The sequence below is a fragment of the Heliconius melpomene genome, chromosome 10 (assembly GCF_056956725.1).
Source record: "Heliconius melpomene rosina isolate 202511_hmr_F chromosome 10, ASM5695672v1, whole genome shotgun sequence".
Classification (NCBI taxonomy): domain Eukaryota; kingdom Metazoa; phylum Arthropoda; class Insecta; order Lepidoptera; family Nymphalidae; genus Heliconius; species Heliconius melpomene.
In genome coordinates, this window is record NC_140398.1 from 1,632,313 (window position 1) to 1,654,538 (window position 22,226).

Here is a 22,226-nt window from a genome sequence, read left to right on the forward strand (position 1 = left end):
TGAGCATTTTGTTCTTTCAGCATTTCCTTAAGATTAAAACTTCACTGTCAGGGTAAATACACATTATGGTATTACATTTTCTTCTTAAGCAACTAAGGTCAACATTTTTTTGTTAATATCGATCGTGGCACCGGGCACAGGCTGTAAACGACAGGTTGTGACTTCGATTTCCACTCGAGGAAATGAAATATTTATATTTTCATTTCTTTACTCTGGTATGGAGGCAAAGTGCATTCAGTTCTGCCGCTGAACACGCAATGCCTCGGAAATTCGGAGAAAAGTAGGGGGCAAGAGTAGGGGGAGCATTAGACCCTCTGCCTACCTGTGGCAAGCCACATGGGGGATACATTACAAAGCTAAAAAAACATACACCGTAGGTTTTGTGCATCTAAGCAAACTGGATAATATAATATATACGGGTAAATATACTTACTAAATACTTTGAAAACCAGTCTCCTTATCACAATATCACACACTTGCAAGTAAATAAACACCAACAACAACGTAATGACAATGAAAATTAAAAAACTAAACTCCTTCAAGTTAAGAAACATTATTAAAAATCCAATAGAACAATGAAATAACTAAATATATATTATTTTAAAATGCTATATAAGAACAAGCAAAAAGCGATTTAATCTTTATATAATAAAGTTCAATTTCAATTAACAAATTCAGTGGCTGAGAAAATCTCCCGACTAATCGAGATAACTCTATGTTTTCAAATGAAAATCTCCTATAGAGGTTTATTATATTTGTAATCTTATATACGACGTAAACCAGTTTCGACTATATTACTTAAAAAATAAAGTCAAAATTCCCTTAAACTTTGTCTTAAATAATCTGATAAGCCTATCTAATGATCTAAACCACTGTAAGTTAAGCTCTTATGATTAATGTTGTGTGGAATAAAAATGAAGGATTTGGAAAATATATGGAAAAACAAAGATCTCTAAGTAGTTGGGATTTGTTGGTTCTGGCGCACGCGCCAGAACCAACAAATGCGCTAGAACACGGGAGTGTGCCAGACCCCGCGCGTCAACTTGTCGATGCTTCGAAATTAAAAAAAAAAAAAAAAAAAAAAAAAAAAAAAAAAAAAAAAAAAAAAAAAAAAAAAAAAAAAAAGGTTTAGCCCCCCATTTGAATCGATTGCGCCGGGTCCCAGAGCTGTAGCTCTAACCGTTCCAAAGATAGTTTTTCGATTCATTAAATGCCACTAGACGCGTCTCTTATCAGTCACCCTCATCAAGCTCGGGCCCGGCCTTATCGCTCGCTTCCCCGAATTGCTAACAACGAACCTACGTCACAGTGCCCGTCTCTTTGTCGCTATGTTGCCTAACAATTTGTTTATTAAAAACTTCTCATTTAATATGCAATTTCTATCATTTTAATTTAATAAAAATGTCTAACCTAACCTAACCTACCGAAATCCTGCAATTTCTATCATTTTAATTTAATAAAAATGTCTAACCTAACCTAACCTACCGAAATCCTGCAATTTCTCTCATTTTAATCAAAGCGTCAGAAACCGCGATACAGGACTGTGTGTTAGAATCCGCGATATTAAATCGCTTTCTACAAATGATTTTCTTATTACAATCTTTGTGAATTTATTTAGTCTAAATACTTCCATTGTATTTTTTACTATATAATGTTTCAAATAATGGTGCGCCGATGTAACAATATTTTGTTTATTAAAACTTCTCATTTAATATATATATTTTTATGAAATCTAACAATAAGAAATCGAAATGAGAGTATAAAAATGTAAAGAAATGTTCAACCTAACCTAACCTAAGAATAAAAATATTTTGTTTATTAAAACTTCTCATTTAATATATATTTTTTATGTATTTTTTAGTTGTTATTGTAGAATTTTAGACATGCTCAAACTTGTAACATTTACTCATAAGTGATAAGCATACAGTTTGAATATTATCGTTATCACTTCCGGTATTTTAATAGGTTTGTTCCGCTACATTGTGCAAGTTAGTATAAAACGACTGTGTATCTTTTTTGGATTCATCACTAAGTTGTTCAGTGTCTTCTTGTTAAGAACTATTGTGCGAGTGTTGTCTAGTAAGTGCTAACCACATGGAAACCATTATGGATGTGAGTATTACTTTTTATTCATGTTATTTTGTATTTTACTATGATTTTTTACAACTTATGTTTTTTACCACTCTCTAACGTTTTTTAGATAGCATAGAAATTTATTTTATTTTATACTTATTTTCGTTTGTATTCATTGTTGTAGCTTACGTGCTGCGTGGGTGGGAATAAGACAGAATATGAAGAAAACACATATAAACAGTATTACTTCTCAACATCTGACGATGAACGTACCTCACCATACCCTATCAAGAAACGAGAGAGATCAAAGAGCAGTGACTCTCTAAACGAGTTCTTTCAAGAACCTCCTCCGAAGATAAAAAAGACAAAACTACGTTCTTCATCGGTGGGGCGAGCGACGAACGATGGTACCTCATATATTACTACCAACGAAGATGATGGATCCAATGCAACACATCTCATAAAAATTGAGATATTTGAACTGAAAAAACTGGTTGATGTACCACCGGAGGAGCACTGGAAACATGCAGATGTGAGGGTCAAATATTATAACAAGAAAAATAACAAAAATAACCACCACCAGCTTACACGAAAGTTGGTACATAGTATCACCAAAGAAATTTCTAGTGCACCAAACCTAAAAAAATATCACTTTAAACAAAAAGACTAAATAAATTATTTTACTAAAATTTTACTTTGTTTTATTTTCATCTGAAAGGCATTTTAATAAAACCAAATAATATTTTTTACATTAGCATTTATTATTTCACTCATACATATTTTTTTACATAATGTTATTCTTGTTTAAAATAATATAAAAGATTGAAACATATCGTTTAACAGAAGATCATTATTATTTGTATCCTAACGCCATTGTTTCTTTATTAGTCATAAGTGATAAGCATACAGTTTGAATATTATCGTTATCACTTCCGGTATTTGAATAGTTTGTTCCTTTACAAAGAATCTACAAAAGCCAAAAACGTTTCTAACTTACTAAAAATGATAAATGATAACTATTTGACAGATTTGCTATTACTAATGTCATTGTTTCTTTATTAGTCATAACTGACAAGCATGCAGTTTAAATATTATCGTTATCTCTTCCGGTTTTTTTATAGTTTTGTTCCCTTACAAAGAATCTATAAAAACCAAAAACGTTTCTAACATAGTATCATTTACTGTCTTGTGTTACATTCATTCGTGTTGAAAATGTCGAACTGTGATCATGTTACTAGTGTGTTATTTACTAAAGAACAAGAGAATGGAAGTAATTGCTGGACTGACAAGGAATTGGACGAAATTTGCGAGATTGTTGAATCAGCAGAATGTGCTATGGAAGTTTTCAACGAAAAATTCACAAGTATTGAGTCAAAGACTTTTGATTCACAATTTGATGAAGCTTTGTTCAACATAAGTGAAAGTGTGGAAAAGCAGTAAGTAATAATGATTATTAATGTTTTTTATTTATTTCTTTTTTTTTCCTGTTTAAATTTATGAAATGTTGAATTTAAAACTTATTTTTTTCTTTGTTCACCAGCTTACAAGTTGGCAGAGGCTTGAAACGCGTAGTTCAAGATAACAATAAAAAAGTTGTGAAAATGAGACGTCCAAGCGAACCTTCAACTTCGAGGGATTCAGAACCATCAGTTCAACCATCAAACATTGACATGATCAACTGTGAGGTATGCAAAATACTTGTTAAAAGGAGATATTTAGTAAATCATTACCGAAGCAATATTCATAAAAATAATGCATTACGCATTCATCACAGTTTTCCTAATGTAACATTAATCGAAAAAGCATTTGGAAAACGTGTTTATACTTACAGAATAACTCCACTCTCCGTTAGCGATGAGCTTTTGGATTTTAATTTGTTTTTACATTCCATCAAAGATATTCTTTTTACTTTAGTTAGTGAGAGTATAGTAGTTTTGAAAACCTTCAAAGTTAATTTTATACTTCAAGCTAATTTTATTCAACAGAGTAAAGAATTGACAAATATTTTTGATTTTCAAACTCCGAATGTCATCATTAACGAATCTGTTAATCTAAATGAATTTCTCGATTCTTTAAATGAAATATTTGCAAACAAAATAACTGAGTTTCAAAATAAAGACAGCGGTTGGTCTATTCAGAAAATATTTAGTTTGGATATGAATGTGAATAAATTTAATCCACTTCGCGGATCTTCATACATTGATTTGCCTCACGACATACGAAACAAAAAGGCAGTAATAAATGTAAAAAATAGCGACGTTCAGTGCTTTAAGTGGGCTTTACTCTCAGCATTGTACCCAGCAAATAAAAGTTCAGATCGAGTCACTTCATATTCAAAATATGAAAACAAGTTAAATTTTGATGGTGTTCCTTTTCCTGTGAAGTTAACAGACATTCATAAAATCGAAAAGATGAATAATTTGAGTGTTAACGTTTATGGACTGGAATACAATGCTTTGAGTAAGTCTAACTCTGTGGTTGGTCCATTATATTTTACAAAGTGCCTCAAACCTATTCATATTAATTTACTTTACATAACGAGTGGAAGTAATGGACATTATTGCTATATAAAAAATTTATCTCGTTTAGTGAGTCATCAGGTTACATCACGAAATAATGCCATTTACATTTGTGACGGTTGCCTTATTTATTTTAACAGTCAGGAAGCTCTCGATAGACATAGATTGAATGATTGTACACATGTCAGAACCGATCTTCCAAATAAAGATATAAGTAAAAAAAACTGGCGTGGTGAAAATGTACCAAGTGATAAGATAAAATTCGAAGGTTATGAAAAGAAAAAGAGAGTACCCTTTGTGATTTACGCAGATTTTGAATCTTTTCTCAATCCAATCGATTCATGTTCCAATGATCCTTTTAAATCTTTCACTACCAACGTTCAAAGACATGATGAGTACAGCTTTGGTTATTATGTCAAATGTTCATATGATAATAAGCTTTCTAAATATGTTACTTATACCGGTGAAAATTGTGCTAACGTATTTTTGACAAGTTTACATAAAGATATAGAAATTATTTGTAGAGCTAATTCTTTTCAAAAATGTCCTCTTCCTCTATCAGAAATAGACAACAAAACAATACAAGAAGCTTCTATATGTTACATATGTGAGAGTGAATTAAAGGATGAACGATATATCGATCACGACTGGCATTTAGGTACTTTTATAGGTGTATGCCATGAGAATTGTAGCAAAAAAATTCATAATACCTCATTTATTCCTATAATATTACATAATCTGAGCAATTACGATGCTCATTTTATTGTACATGCATTAAATTTTGCCGAAGGTGAGGTACAAATCATTCCACAAAATAAAGAAAAGTATATTTCTTTCTCAAAAATTCTGAATGTAAATGGTAAAAAGGTTGGTTTGAGGTTTATTGACTCTTTCAAATTTTTATCAAGTAGTTTAGATTCACTAGCTAAGAATCTTAATGACAATGAGTTCCGAGAAACGAGAAAACAATATCCCTCTGATAAAGACTTTCAGTTGTTAAAGCGGAAAGGTGTTTATCCATATGAACATATGACTTCGTTCAAATCATTAGAATTATCATCTTTGCCACCAATTGAGTGTTTCGCTAGTACATTGACTGGTGAAAGCATTTCAGTTGATGATTATAATCATGCTCAAAAAGTATGGTCTCATTTCCACTGTCAAAGTATGGCTGACTATTCTAATCTTTATTTAAAAACTGATGTAATACTTTTATGTGATATTTTCGAAAATTTTAGAAATGTTTGCATGAAGACTTACGATTTAGATCCTGCTCATTACTATACCGCTCCAGGGCTAAGTTGGGATGCTATGTTAAAATATACCAAAGTTGAACTAGAATTATTGACAGATTTTGACAAAATTGCTTTTGTCAAATCCAGTATTAGAGGAGGCATATCGCAATGCAGTAATCGCTATGCAAAAGCAAATAATCCACACATGAAAACTTTTGATAGTAATGATCTTATTTCATATTTAATTTATCTTGATGCAAACAATTTATATGGGTGGGCTATGTCTCAATACTTGCCTTTGTCCAATTTTGAATGGGAAGATCCTTATGTAAATTATAATGTACCAATCACCTCTGATATTGGATATATTTTAGAAGTAGATCTAGAATACCCCGATAGCTTGCATGATGCTCATTCCGACTTTCCATTGTGTCCAGAAAATATTTGTGTAGGTAATTCGAAAGAATCTAAATTAGTTACTAATTTATATAACAAAAAAAAATATGTTATACATTATAGAAATCTTTTGCAATGTGAGAAATATGGTTTGCGAGTACAAAAAGTTCATAGAGTATTAAAATTCAAGCAAAAACCTTGGTTAAAAAAATATATTGAATTAAACACTCAATTACGAACTTTAGCAACATCCGACTTTGAAAAAGATTTTTATAAGCTGATGAATAATTCTGTATTTGGAAAGACAATGGAAAATATCGAAAAAAGAGTAAACGTGAAATTATTAACACATTGGGAAAATCATGGAAAAATCAAAGGTGTTGAGAGTCTCATTGCTCGCCCCGAATTCCACAGTCTTTCCATTTTTTCTGAAAATTTGGTCGCAGTCCAACTTCGCAAAACTAAATTGTTTTATAATAAGCCCATATATTTAGGTTTTAGCATATTAGAGATATCCAAGACTTTAATGTATGACTTTCACTATCAGTACATGAAAAATAAATTTACCAACATAAAATTGTTATATACTGATACTGATAGTCTGATATACCAAATATTTTGCGGTGATTTTTACAAAGAAATTAAGGAAGATTTAAATTCATATTTCGATACTTCTGATTATCCTTCAAATAATCAATTTCACTTTCCTCAAGTAAATAAAAAGAAATTAGGATTTTTTAAAGACGAGAACAACGGAAAAATTCTTACTGAATTTGTTGGGTTGCGATCAAAAATGTATGCAATGAGTGTCGAAGATCGTACTATCACCAAAGCTAAAGGGGTTAATAAAAGTGTAACTAAGAAATTAAATGTTAGTGACTATAAATCATGTTTATTTAATAAAAAAATACAACTTGCTGAAATGTATAGATTTAGAAGCATCAAACATGTTATATTTACACAAAAAAATAATAAAATTTGTTTGTCATACAACGACACCAAGCGACATATTTTGCATAACTCTATAGATACATTAGCTTGGGGTCATTATAAGTTAAAATAGTATTAAGATGTCATTTTTATTGTATTAGTTAAGAAAATATATTATAAAATGTTATGTATTTTTTATTATATGTACATATTTAGTTTTACGTTTTAACTGAATAGACGTATCCTACTACATTTAACATGTTTCATTTTGAACACCCTTTCACTGCTATTATAGCGGGTCCTAGTGGTTGTGGAAAATCAAAGTTTGTATGTGATTTTTTGAAAAACATAAATCATGTTTGTAATCAAGAATTTAACACTATCTTATGGTGTTACGATGAAATGCAACCATTATACAATTTAAGTGGAGTTAATTACTATCAAGGAATTCCTGACTTGAACATGTTTGATGGGAAGTATCCCCAATTGATTATAATCGACGACCTTATGAGAGAATCTGATGGGCGCATAGTTGATATTTTTACTAAAGGAAGTCATCATAGAAACTTGAGTGTATTCTACATAACGCAAAACTTGTTTCATCAAGGGAAAGGGCAACGTGATATATCGTTAAATTCTAGCTACATCATTTACTTTAAAAATCCTAGAGACAAAACTCAAATACGTTTTCTTGCTCGTCAAATAGTACCTGAGAATCCTAAATATGTTGAAGAAGCATACAAAGATGCCACTAGTAAACCACATGGATACTTGATGATAGATTTAAAACAAAATACAGATGATATTTATCGAATGAAAACTAACATATTTCCTGATGAATATACCATTTGTTACATTCCTAAGAAGGGATATAAATACAATAACTCTAAAGACAATTCCATCATTATTAAACAATGACACATAGAGTAAAGACACATAAAGAGTTTTTAAGAGCGTTACATAGCTTAAAACCAAAATATAGAAAAGTTTTACTTGGCGCTTGTAATAAAGAAGAAATCGATTGCATTTGTGAGTGCATATACAATGTTTTGAAAGGGAAAATTCCGCTGCAAGACGAACACAAAAATAAATTAGATAAGTATGAGAATGTTTTAAGAAAGCTTGTTTCAAAGACAAAGAACAAAGCTAGAAAAAATATTATAATACAAAAAGGTGGAACTTTCTTACCAATTATCTTGAGCACAGTTTTGGGTGCACTATTTAATTCATTGATTTAGAATAAAAATGGACAACGCAAAGAAAATGATATTAATTGAACCTGAAATAATGGAGAAACTTAAGAAAGATAATGCTCATACTACTGTTAACAATTTATCACAACTTGATGAAGAAATGAGTAAAGTTTTAAAAACTAAATTAGACGACAGAGAGAAATGGTCACTTTATCAACAAACTCTTCAGAGATATTTGTATTTTATTGCTAAAGATCGAAAACCAATAGAAATACCCTTAGTAAATTTTGCTGAGTCGGAAAATTATATAAAAGAAGATGCAACAACAAAAAAAACTGTAGACATTAAAGAAGAGCCTTTGAAAACACACGAAAGACTGATTAATGAGAATACTCCACACAAAAGTAATGACTATTACACTAAATCTCAACTGCTTCAACTCATACCAAAGACATATAAAATAAAAGGTGAGCTGTTAATTGATATTTTATTAAAAAATAAAAATAAGATTAATTGGAACGATAATGGTACAATTTTTATAGACAACAAGAAAGTTTATAAAAGTAATATTGTTGACTTAATCAATGATGTTGTAAGACCACTCAAAAACAGTTCGCCACAAGGTTGGGTAGAATTTTCGAAAGTTTTGAAGGATTTAAAAGTACCATTGAGTTATATAGGAAATCCTAAACGAGCAACTTTCATAAATGTTATGTCAAAGACACCTGATTTTGGGAAAACGTCACAAGCTGAGACGGAATCTTCAAGCACCACAAATCAATTAACTCCTCAAACATATCCAAAATCGAACGAAGAAAAAGTAAAACGAAAAATTGCTTGGGAAAGATGGACCCCTTATTAGAAATCAAAAATATTTATTATGATGTTTCTAATCCTGCTGGTTATAGTAGTTTAAATAAATTATCCGAAGCAATGAAAAGTAAAATGACTAAAGAAGATACAAAAAAATGGTTGGAGTCTCAAGAAACTTATACCTTACATAAGCCTGTTCAACGACGATTTTCGAGAAATAAATATGTTTTATCTAATATTAGCGATCTTTGGCAAGCTGATTTAAGTGATATGAGAAATTACAGTGAATATAATGATGGAAATAAATAAATATATTTTATGTGAAATAAAATAAATATATTTTATGTGTTATCGATGTTTTTAGTAAATACGCATTTGCTAGACCTTTGCAAAAAAAGAACTCTGAATCTATAAAAAAATGTTTTTCAAGTATATTTTTAGAAGCTAACACTATTCCCAAACACTTACAATCTGATAAAGGTACTGAATTTATGTCAAAAGATGTACAGCAATTTTTAAAAACGCGAAATATTAATTACTATACGACGAACAATCCTGATATCAAAGCCAGTATTGTTGAGAGATTTCAGAGAACATTGAAAATGAAAATGTGGCGATATTTTACACATAAAAATACTTATCGATATGTTGACATTTTACAAGATTTGCTTTATTCATATAACCATAGCATTCATCGAAGTATTAAGATGCGTCCTTGTGATGTTAATCATAATAATATAATGACAGTTTGGCGTAATTTGTATGGTAACACAAATAGTCAGCATAAAACCATTTGTAAATTTCAAATTGGTGATCATGTTAGAATAACAAAATATAAACACATATTTCAAAAAGGATATGAAACAAATTGGAGTGATGAAATATTTATAATTACATCAGTCATAGAGAGATCGCCGTGGTTAGTGTATACTTTAAAAGATTTAAAAGATGAACCTATAATAGGAACATTCTATGAAAAAGAGTTACAAAAAGTAACATATGATCCCACTACAAAACACAAAATAGATAAAATTATTCGTACTCGGTATTCAGGTCTCAGAAAGGAGTTGTTCGTGAAGTGGAAAGGTTATCCGAATAAATTTAACAGTTGGATATTAGCATCGAGCTTAGAGTCATGAATAACGAAGATTTTTATTTAACACTACTTAGTAACAGCTCAGTTTTATACTTTCCTGATAATAAGACGACACACTTTTCAACAAAACTTCCAAAATCTATCAAACTAGAAGGAGAATGGTCGGTAGGAATTGTAGAATTTCAGTATCCATGTACTATGTTCACTGTCCAAAGTAAACAAAATATAATGTACATAAGTAAAAGAGAGCAGCAGGTTCCCAATGAAGCTAAACCACAGATTGTTACTTATAAAGATCATATCCCAGCATCTAGTTATGAAAATATAGAGGATGTTCTATCAGCACTGAATTCTAGAGAATCATTTAAACTACGCTACGATAAAATTTCAAAATACATCACTTTAACTGGAAATATCGATGACCTCATTTCTCTAAAGTTTTCTTCAAAGTTGAGTCTTCAGCTTGGTTTTGATCCAAATACTGATGTAAGAACTAAAACTACAGGTAAATTTCCAGCTAACCTTTACTTAGGTTTACCATCACAACTATTAATTTACTGTGATATCGTAGAACCTCAAATAGTGGGAGATGTAATGTGTTCATTGTTACGGATTATTTCCTTGGATCCAGTTAAATATGCATATGGATCTAACAAAATGCACGTTTTTTCGCCCCCACACTATATCCCAGTAATGCGTAGAGAGTTTGATACAATTGAAATAGATATAAGGTCTAACACCGGAGAAAATATACCATTTGAATTTGGAACGAGCTGTGTTAAGTTACTGGAGTTATCTATAAGGGTGCGGCACATCAGCGTGGTCATGGTATTGGAAGTTTTTTGGGTGGGTTGTTTAGATCAGTTCTACCTCTATTGTCGAATGGAGCAAGAGTGATTGGAAAAGAGGCATTGAATGCTGGTGTAGGACTTTTATCAGACATGATACAGGCAAAACCATTAAATGAATCGATGCAAGAACGTTTTAGGAAAGCTACTTCAAATTTAAAAAGAAAAGCTGATGATAAAATAGATCGAGTGATGACAGGATCAGGTAACAAAACCAAGAGACGTCGCCTACAAAGTCTCATTCAGTCGGAGAATCTAAAAGGGAGAACATTGAAAAGAGCTAAAAGAAATTATAAATTAAATTACAACAACGACGATATATTTTCAACAAATTAAAAATAATGTCGTTTTTACATAATCATTCTTGTGAATGTGCCAAATCCGAACTGGACTTATTCGCTTTACCATCTACTCAAACAAGCATAGAAAATGGACAATGGATTCACTACAAACCAATTTCATCACTCAGCGACGATGGGCCATTAGAATTTCAAATTCCTGGATCTGGTGATGATTACATTGATTTGTCACATACATTAATTCATGTCAAAGCAAAAATAGTAAATCAAGATTTAACACCTCTTGAGGATACAACTGTTGTAGCTCCAGTCAATTATTGGCTTCACTCTCTTTTTAGTCAATTAGATGTCTATTTAAATCAAAAACTTATGTCTCCACCAAATAATACATATGGATATCGTGCTTACATAGAAACTCTATTAAATTATGCTCCACATGCGAAACAATCACATCTTACATGCGGATTGTGGTATGAAGATACTGCTGGGAAAATGAACAATACTGATGAAACAAATAAAGGATTCACAGAAAGACAAAAATATGTAAAGAAAAGTAAAGAAGTGGAAATGATTGGACATTTGCATGGAGATATTTTTAATCAAGAAAAGTTTCTGATAAATGGTGTTGAAATGTGTATAAAACTAGTTAGATCAAGAGATTCTTTTAACCTCATGGCTTCAACAAATGATATAAAAGTAAAAGTATCAATCACTGATGCTACTCTTATGATTCGTAAAGCTCGAATAAATCCGAGTGTACTGCTTGCTCATCAAAAAGTTTTAGCATCTACAACTGCAAAATATCCAATCACAAGAGCTGAAGTAAAAGTCTTAACAATTCCATCTGGTGTTCAGGGTAAAACACTTGACAATGTTTTCCTTGGACAAATACCTAAACGGTGTATTATTGGATTTGTTAATAACACAGCTTTTAACGGTAGTTATACTAAAAACCCATACGATTTTGATAACTTCGGTATTAATACGTTTAGTTTATATATCGATGGTATGCAAATACCATCAAAAACTTTACAACCAACGTTTAGTAATGGAGTTCATACTCTTATGTATCATACACTATTTACGGGAACTGGTATTCACTTCTTGAATGAAGGTAATGGTATCAACAGAGATAGATATCCAAAAGGATATTGTCTGATGGCCTTTGATCTAACTCCTGATTTAGCTGCAAACACCTCTTCGCATTGGAATTTAATCAAACACGGGAGTGTTAGGTTAGAAGTAAGGTTTGAAAATGCTCTCACTCAAACAATAAATTGTATTGTTTATGCTGAGTTTGATAATTTAATTGAAATAGACAAGAACAGAAACGTAAGTGTAGATTTTAGTAGTTAATAGACTGTAGGCCTTATAAAATAACATTCTCCATGTGATATATTCTATATATTTGATAACTTTTGTGTGCTATAGACGTAAATATCATGAATACTTTAGAGATAAGTAAATATTTAAAAACAATACATCCCACCTTAACATCAAATGTTTTTGCTGCTAATCGATTGCCGGTTCATATGTCAACTCCTGTTTATTTGATCAGTAATTTAGATCCTGATACAAAACCAGGCTCACATTGGATAGCAATTTACATAGGTACAAATGGAATTGGGGAATATTTCGATACTTTTGGTCGAAAACCAAATAGTTATCATTTATCATTTTTAAAACGAAATACAAGTAGATGGACATATAGCAATAAGATAATTCAAAATGTTTTTTCTTCTTTTTGTGGCGAATACTGTCTTGTATATATATATCTTAAGCGTAGAGGTATGTCTCTCACTAACTTTGTTGCAATGTTTAATCAAGATACAAATAATAATGATCTTCTGTTAAACGATATGTTTCAATCTTTTATATTATTTTAAACAAGAATAACATTATGTAAAAAAATATGTATGAGTGAAATAATAAATGCTAATGTAAAAAATATTATTTGGTTTTATTAAAATGCCTTTCAGATGAAAATAAAACAAAGTAAAATTTTAGTAAAATAATTTATTTAGTCTTTTTGTTTAAAGTGATATTTTTTTAGGTTTGGTGCACTAGAAATTTCTTTGGTGATACTATGTACCAACTTTCGTGTAAGCTGGTGGTGGTTATTTTTGTTATTTTTCTTGTTATAATATTTGACCCTCACATCTGCATGTTTCCAGTGCTCCTCCGGTGGTACATCAACCAGTTTTTTCAGTTCAAATATCTCAATTTTTATGAGATGTGTTGCATTGGATCCATCATCTTCGTTGGTAGTAATATATGAGGTACCATCGTTCGTCGCTCGCCCCACCGATGAAGAACGTAGTTTTGTCTTTTTTATCTTCGGAGGAGGTTCTTGAAAGAACTCGTTTAGAGAGTCACTGCTCTTTGATCTCTCTCGTTTCTTGATAGGGTATGGTGAGGTACGTTCATCGTCAGATGTTGAGAAGTAATACTGTTTATATGTGTTTTCTTCATATTCTGTCTTATTCCCACCCACGCAGCACGTAAGCTACAACAATGAATACAAACGAAAATAAGTATAAAATAAAATAAATTTCTATGCTATCTAAAAAACGTTAGAGAGTGGTAAAAAACATAAGTTGTAAAAAATCATAGTAAAATACAAAATAACATGAATAAAAAGTAATACTCACATCCATAATGGTTTCCATGTGGTTAGCACTTACTAGACAACACTCGCACAATAGTTCTTAACAAGAAGACACTGAACAACTTAGTGATGAATCCAAAAAAGATACACAGTCGTTTTATACTAACTTGCACAATGTAGCGGAACAAACCTATTAAAATACCGGAAGTGATAACGATAATATTCAAACTGTATGCTTATCACTTATGAGTAAATGTTACAAGTTTGAGCATGTCTAAAATTCTACAATAACAACTAAAAAATACATAAACAAAAATACACAAAAAAATACATAAACAGATTTATATTTTGATAAAAATACAACTTTACGCTTGCGAAATCTAACGAAAACTTACGAGACAGAATTTAGCGGAACTCAACGCCGTGGTTTGTCTTGTTGATGAACTAGCAAAAACGGAGATCATTCAACCAACTATAATTTCAAAACTCAAGTCTCTCTAAAAAGGCAATTAAAGGAACCCTATACTTTTCAGACCGCTAATTCTATAAGGACTTCAACTTAATCACGCAATAAGAGAGTTTTTGGGAATTCCAATCTGCCAAATCGTTCATCAATTTAATTCGTTAAGGTTATTTCAAATTTTGTATGCCGAATTGCGAATGTTGCGACGAGTATTTCGTTACACACTTTCTTTCGTTGAAGTAAATATTTTAACGTTATTATTAGATTGTAATTCTTTAGTCCATATATTTGTGGCCGTTGTGACAGCGTCTGACTGAGAACGCGACGGTCGTGGATTCGATTTCCACTTGGGAGAATCAATTATTTTCATTCTCTAGCTCTGGTAACAAGACAATCTTAGTCTTGGGTAGTGCATTAAGAAACGCAATGTCTTAACTCTAGATTCCCTCCGCAAATACTTTTATATGCGTAAAACTAAAAAAAAAAAACAAAATATAAAATAAAAAAGTTTACTCCGTTTAAACTTAAACTTGATTGCAATACACACCAGTATTTCTGAAAAAATATTACGCTTCGCTGTATAGGTAAAGTAATGAGACATTGCTAATACAATGCCAAAAAGAGTCAATGGTTTTTCGGAACCACTTGTAATTCTTTGTGCAGTTGCAACATCGCATTACATACTTCTCATTATGACCAAAAGGAATCTCTACTAATATTATATATTTGTGAGGAACGTTTGTTAGATTGTTTGTTAAGCGAAAAACTACTAAACTGATTTATATGAAACTTTTCCGTCATAAATACACTTAAACATGTGAATAGCACATAGGTTTTAAGTTATGTTTTTTTTATAATATGGTTATAATAAGTTTAAACGAACAAAGCCACGTGTGGGTCGCTAGCATATTATAATAATATAGAAAAAAAACATGTTGTACATATTTAGTATTATTTATAAAAAACGGTAGCGGCTCTCGTCAAAAGCAGGTTTGCTGATGACACCCAAAGTAATTTGCTCCCACGTACGTCTACCGCTGGAGGAGATCCAAATGTACCGTTGGAAGAGGAAATCATTTTTAATATTATTATTTAATTTTTTTTACATTAAATTGTAATTTAATTTCAAACGTTTTGAAATGTACGAGTTTGACCTAACGTGACTCACATCACATAATATGTGAGGCTATCGTGAAGCATGGTCTAACTGTAACTGCGATGCTCTAATTGCAGCTTTGAGGAGGATATATATATCATATTGTCGCCTAGAGAACCTAACACTAGGTTCTCTTGCTATTCCTGAAAAATGATCAAAATGTATTAAACAGGATATAAAAGAAGGAATGTTACCATAAATAATAAACAAAATAACGATTCATTTATTTTTCTGCGACGGGTACAATCCAAAAACAATTTATGTAAATGATTGCAAGTGTGATTTATCTTCAATTGTCTCCGCTCGGTTTTTGCGATCTTATTCTACTAACTAATTATCGGCAAAGGAAACCCGCTTCTGTAAATTACGTTTTGCGTGCTCTGTTTATGTATACTAATTACTTTATTTTTATATTCCAAGCCATTAAGACAGGGGCTTGTCTATTCTCTGTCCATTTTTAAGACATTGCGCGTTGGGTGGCGTAGTTCTGCCACGCCTCTCGTCTAATTAGGCCGAGGATTTGTCTAACACTCGAGGGAAGAAATTATTTTCATTTTTGTAAGAAGACTAAGAGCAATTTATGCGGGATACAGTGTGAATCTAAAAGAAATAATCCTGTTCAATATAAGAATTGCTCTTTTTTCCTGTGAAGAGATATTTGCATTGGTGATATTTACGTTCTAAATAGACTATATTTTTTTCACTTACAATATAATTTGAAAATAACAAAAGTTCAACTTAATCTTATTGTCAATGATGAAACAATTACTAAAAATGTACATCTTTTCTACTTATTAAAAAAAAACTTAATAACACACCACCGAGTAAAGTTCTCAAGTTAACCATGTCATTACTTAACTAAAGGTTATTTTAGTACTAAAGATATCTTCAAAGTGTATTCACATATTAATTTCTAAATTGTCACCACCGCACCGTCTTACGCGTTGTGAAATTTATGACTATAGTAATATAGCGTAATATAATTAACATTGTTGTTGAAAATAAAAGGTAAATCCTGTACCTGTTTTATATTGTAGCTGCAATTAATTTTTAGTTATGGTCAATGTATTTGATACGATATATAGAAGAAATAATTTGGGATTATAGTTTTTTTTACTATCGTGACATAATCCACAAACGAGCTCTAAATGCACACAATGATTTCAAATTCATGAGAAAACACAAACTAAGTAAGTGATACATTTTAAAATCGATTGACCAAATCATTTTTTTTTTTAAATTTTCGTAAAGAGGAATAGAAGTGAAAAACGGAAGTATCTTAATGGGAATGGAGTGTCCTAAACTTAGGTTCTCAGGTTCAGGTTATTTATTTTATTTTCATATCCCCGTTCTAATAATATGACAAAACATCACGATGAGTTCATTCAGTTCATCAGATCCGCCACTCAACAAGCAATCTCAAGCGTCAAGCTGCAAAAGAATAAAATCAGATTCTACTAATAGCCTAAAGCTGAACTTACGTATATTACTACTAAATAAAAGTTCTACTAAAGCCATTTTATTTAGTCAAAGTGAAAAGTAGAAACATAATTAACTCATACAATTAATTGTTCGGTACCCTCACTCCTTAAATACAGTAGACTTCCAAAAATATCTTCGTCTCCACAAAAAGATTGCATTTAAAACTTTTATCATCTAAAAAACTAATATAGTTGAAATATTTATAGTTTAGAAAATAAATTTACATGCATATGCTATCAATAGTACATAAATTTAATTCAATTACAACACCTCGGGCTATATAAAGTGAGCACACGAAGTTGATCGAATGCACTAACATTAACGAGAATTGGCATATTTAAATACGTCTTCATACGTCGCCTGAGGGTAATAACTTACTTCGGGATTCCTCTGTAATAGTGTCAACTTGTAAAACAATGTTTATTAAAATGCTTTTATATGAGAGTTTTGCTATTTTAACCTGTATATATTATAATAGCATTATATTTTACACTCTTAAGTCTCTTTTTTCATATTTTATTTTGACTGCCCGTCGTCTCGCAGTGGCAAAAGCGACTGGCTCTGACTGTACGCGACAGGTTGTGGGTTCCTTTCCAACTCGAGAAAAGTGAAATATTCAAGACTTTCTTTGGTAACGAGGCAAAAAAATACCTACCCTGCTATAAGTATGCGGGAAAACGCTACCTTTACCCCAACTAAAATCAAATCAACGATCCTTGAAGTAAATTGTTTAACATAAACGAAGAAAAGCTATAATCGCTAGTAATTACAATGTTACTAAGTAATAACTGGAAAAGGGTAAAGGGCTTTACGTATCACAGTACATTAATTTTTACTATATAAATCTAAGTTAAGTAATCAAAACTACAATAGTCATAGAAAACTATAACTGTTAAAGTAATTATCGTTAAATGTTATTGTAAATTGCGTACACGTTAGTTCCCTTATATAGGTTACACTAAGCGACCTCTTGCACTTTCATTTTTACTTTTTGTTTGGAACAGGGAACGTAGTCTTGAGACACTGCGTTCTCCACTTTTCATCCAATATTCAAGACACTACGTGGAAATCGAACTCACAACAAACGTTTACAGTCGGGAGTGCGCTATGATGTTTTTAAAATAAAATATTATTTGGTTTCGTATAATAAAATAAAATAATATATACATATTTTTAATTATTATTGTACTTGATCTGTAGAAGATTCAATCCAGTGTATATAAGGCGACATATCTATGAAGCGGCTTGGCGCTACACACCCTGGACCTTTTATACCGAAGCCTACCTGTAACAATTATTCCATATTATTATATCGATTAATCTGTTCTAATTAAAATCTTAATCTTAATGATTTATTCCGCATATAGCCAGGTCGATAAAGGGAATTTAGTGTCAAAGCATTCCGTTATCCACTATCAGTTCAAAGGAAACCTAGTGTTAAGACACTCTGTTCCCTATTTTCCGTCGAATTTTTGAGAATGGTGGAACTGAACGCCGCGCTTTTCATTATTATACTCATATTTATTAGCCTCTTTCAAATATATCTATATATGTTAATACTAACTAAGATCCATGGTCCTGTGGAATTAGAAGCGAGAACCATCCCGTTGTCCCAAGCACAGTTCTTCTTATTGTTTTCAGTAAAGCCGCAATGATAATGTAAAGGCTTGTACAAATCACTTTTATACTGTAATCATATATTCTGTTATCTATTAAAATATCAGTGTTTAAATATGCAATGAGATATTGGCAAAGGACGAAATTTTATTAGCGGTTAGCTAGTTTCAAAAAATAATGTTATCTTATGCTATATTCTGTGAATCTTTTTAATAGATTTCCGCTGTACCCCGCATGTAGCAGAGTAGGCAACTTCCTTTGCGTACCCTATATGCAGGGTACAGCATGAAGCAAAAACAAAAATAAAATATAGCTAATAAAATATATTTAACGACTTACTCCAACACGATTGTAAAATTCATCACATAAATCCAAGTTAATATATTCAATTTTATACATGATTTTCTCCAAAAATCTATTTTCTGAGAAAAATACACCTTACATTGTTTATTTTAAATAGGGTTTTTTTGTAAAACTCTTTTGGTACTCAAATTTTATAAAAAAGTTTTACAATTCTTGTTACTTTACTATCTTAACTTAATTTTGATGTGAAAAACTGAACTAAATAAATAATATTATATTTTAGATTTTTAACTACTGGACTTAGAAAGTTGAAATTTGACTTGTTGATTAGGACTGGAACGATTAAATAATTTTTTGGCCCATAGACTAAATCTAAGAAATAAAGCAATAAATAAGCAATTTCAATACATTTTTTTACCCGGATACATGTTAGAGTAATTCTATTATACCGTCAGTAAATCCTAAGACATATAGCTGATTTGAAGTGTTATAATTATATCCAGGCCAACATATTGGTACAAGTTGATCTGGAAAGTGAAGAAAAAAATATTATTTAAGTCTCCTAATCCTCGCCTACTACTGGACATAGGCCGCGTCAAAAGGCTGTTGATTATGATGATGACGATGATGAAAAAACATGCAGTTATGTTTTGGTGGCAAATCGTGCATGCACCTTGGATCTGCATTGTCTCTTTAACCCGTTCCTATAAATGATTTAATTTCAAATATCTTCTTATTTACAGGCTCATAGAGTATAAATTACAGTTAAAAGTACGATTTTTATCGAATAATGACAAAATGTAGATAAATAAGTAGAATTTGATAAAAAAATATAAGCAAACTAAATTCTTACCATTATTTTCATAGTCAAGTTCGACTAGAGCGATAGTGTTGTAGGTGGCATATTCATATTCTGGGTGCAAGCTGTATTCTTGTATGTTACTGAACCATGTCGCGTTGTCATTCAAAATAAACATCGCTTTTCCTTCTCGTCTAAAAAACAAGTACCTGTTATGCTTTTCCCGCATAGCAGATTAGGCAGAAAGAATATCTATAGATAAGACACTCCGTTTGTCACCCACCATTCAATTTTCGAGACATTGTGTGTAAATGGCGGAACAAACTGAATAATTTTACTGGGAAATATTTTTGTTTCATCGGTACATTTATTTAATTCAGGTAGCTCTGGGTCTTTCTGCCTATCTTGCATAAGTTAAAAATTTTTTTTAAGCTTTACGCTGTATTCCGCACAAAGCAGGGCAGGTAGGGTTAAAAATATGTTAATTTTAAGACAACCCTTTCCATAGACCATCTAATTTTCGAGTGGCGGATATTAACACTGTGCTATGTTCTATTATCTCAACCGTCACGTTTACAGTCAGACTCTTTGCCTCTATATATAATACTAGCGGACGCGCGCAGCTTCGCCCGCTTATTTGCACTTTTAGGGGTGAATCCTAATATAGCATGAAACACGTGTTCAATGAAATAATTTTAAGAGTTTAAATTTGAAATCTTATAAAAATCGATGGCGATTTAAAAAAAATTCCATACAAACTTTCAACCCCTATTTCATCCCCTTAGTAGTCGAATATTGCAAATTCCCGTCTTAGCGAGCACCTACGTCCTATAAGTAACTTCTATGCAAAATTTGACATTCCAAGCACATGTCGTTTCTGAGATTTCGTGATGAGTGAGTGACCTTTCGATTTTATATATATAGATAGATTAAAAAAAAGAAATGTTACTTGATTTTTGTAGGATTTACTTTGGCTACGTCATCTGCATTGACAATTCCGTACTTTCGCTTGACCAACACCAGGCCGGTGATAGCAATTTCAAATTTATCACCTTCATCTACCAATAAGTTTTAAAATTTTATTTTTAGTCAAATTTTATTAACACAGTAAAAATTATAATTATTTAAAAAAAAAATAACTTTACATATAAAATATTTGTTTATTAAAATACAAAAATAACTTACGAATGTGAACTCGTAGAACACCTAGCCAAGGAAATGTGCTTATATCACCCAAATTACCTTCTTGTAAATTTGAATGTATTGAAGAATCGCATACTTGCGGTTGTAGCGATACTTTGTAAACTGAAAACCACGACAAAATGATACATCATTGCATTATTATTACTAAATACTTGCAATTATCTTTATATATCTATCTATCTTTAAATCAATGGGGGAATTCGGAAAAAGCTATATTTAAATTTTTAGGTTACATATTAATTTCATTTACCTTTTCTGGTGAAACAAAAACTCTATTTTAAGTTCCTAGAGGGAACTCATAGAATGGAATATATATGAGAGGGATGAGTCTAGAGAAATGGTTGTTTAAATATAGATATACAAACATACAATTATGTTATTCTTACTCACAACACAGAACAATAAAAATTGAAATACGAATAATTGTATAACCAAACATTATTGATTCATTAAATATTGTTCAAATGACCGTGAAACGCAATTATGGAAATAAAATTATGAATTTTAATCACTTGTTATTATTCTTTCAGAAATATCTAAAATTATATATGTTTTTAGTATTTACCCATTTCCAGAAAAAACTTAGCTAAGGTTGGTCGTCGTTGGCGACGCACCGCCCAATCTTCGAAAAATTGAACAAAACGGCGGAAAATAAAAAAATGAGTGAAAGTGAGTAAGAATCGAACTCACAACCATCACGTTTACAGTCACACAAGCGAAAATGTATAAAATTTATATAATTATATATTACTAGCGGACGCGCGCAGCTTCGCTAGCTTATTTAGGGGTGAATTCTAATAAACCATGAAACATGTGTTCAATGAAATATTTTTAAGAGTTGAAATTTCAAATTTTATAAAAATCGGTGGCGATTTGAAGAGTTTTCCATACAAACTTTCAACCCCTTATTTGCACCTTTAGGGGAAGAATTCTAGAAAACGATGAAACACGTATTCAATTAAATACTTTTAAAAATCTAAATTTCAAATTTTATAAAAATCGGTGCCGATTTAATTTTTTTTCCATACAAACTTTCCACCCCTATTTCACCCCTTTAGGGTTATAATTTTTTAAAACCCCTTCTTAGTGGATGTCCAGATTATGAAAGTAAACATCTGTCCAAATTTCATGTTTCTACCATGAGCGGTTACGGCTGTGCGTTCGTCTTACCTCAGTCAGTGAGGACAAGTCCT

The 22,226-nt window shown here is 31.2% G+C and overlaps 4 protein-coding genes and 1 pseudogene across 4 annotated transcripts in view; 2 read left to right on the forward strand and 3 right to left on the reverse strand.

Annotated features, from left to right (window-relative positions):
- LOC146535102 (uncharacterized) overlaps positions 1-569 on the reverse strand; it is a 40,518-nt gene extending 39,949 nt beyond the window's left edge. The window contains exon 1 of the mRNA XM_085192349.1: positions 434-569. Within this exon, the coding sequence (XP_085048475.1) occupies positions 434-554 (121 nt within the window). The 5' untranslated portion in view covers positions 555-569. The remainder of the gene's footprint in view (positions 1-433) is intronic.
- Positions 570-1,971: 1,402 nt separating this feature from the next.
- LOC146535103 (uncharacterized) lies at positions 1,972-2,762 on the forward strand. Its single transcript, XM_085191790.1, has 2 exons — positions 1,972-2,112; positions 2,258-2,762. The coding sequence occupies exons 1-2, from the start codon at positions 2,095-2,097 to the stop codon at positions 2,741-2,743; spliced, it is 504 nt and encodes a 167-aa protein (XP_085047916.1). The 5' UTR covers positions 1,972-2,094; the 3' UTR covers positions 2,744-2,762.
- An 8,682-nt stretch (positions 2,763-11,444) lies between these two features.
- On the forward strand, positions 11,445-12,867 carry LOC146535104 (uncharacterized protein F54H12.2-like). The gene is made up of 2 exons (XM_085191132.1): positions 11,445-12,649; positions 12,834-12,867. Exons 1-2 carry the CDS (start codon positions 11,445-11,447, stop codon positions 12,865-12,867), a joined length of 1,239 nt encoding a protein of 412 aa, XP_085047258.1.
- Positions 12,868-13,403: 536 nt separating this feature from the next.
- On the reverse strand, positions 13,404-14,297 carry LOC146535105 (uncharacterized). The gene is made up of 2 exons (XM_085191526.1): positions 14,054-14,297; positions 13,404-13,908 (listed from the first exon to the last, which is right to left on the reverse strand). Exons 1-2 carry the CDS (start codon positions 14,069-14,071, stop codon positions 13,423-13,425), a joined length of 504 nt encoding a protein of 167 aa, XP_085047652.1. The 5' UTR covers positions 14,072-14,297; the 3' UTR covers positions 13,404-13,422.
- A 1,362-nt stretch (positions 14,298-15,659) lies between these two features.
- LOC146535106 (uncharacterized) lies at positions 15,660-21,602 on the reverse strand (annotated as a pseudogene).
- Positions 21,603-22,226: the final 624 nt, after the last annotated feature.

Coding starts and splice junctions, on each gene's coding strand:
- LOC146535104 (XM_085191132.1), top strand. CDS start 11,445: ATGTCGTTTTTACATAATCATTCTTGTGAATGTGCCAAATCCGAACTG. Junction 12,650..12,833: donor AGTGTTAGGTTAGAAGTAAG/GTTTGAAAATGC, acceptor TGTGTGCTATAG/ACGTAAATATCATGAATACT.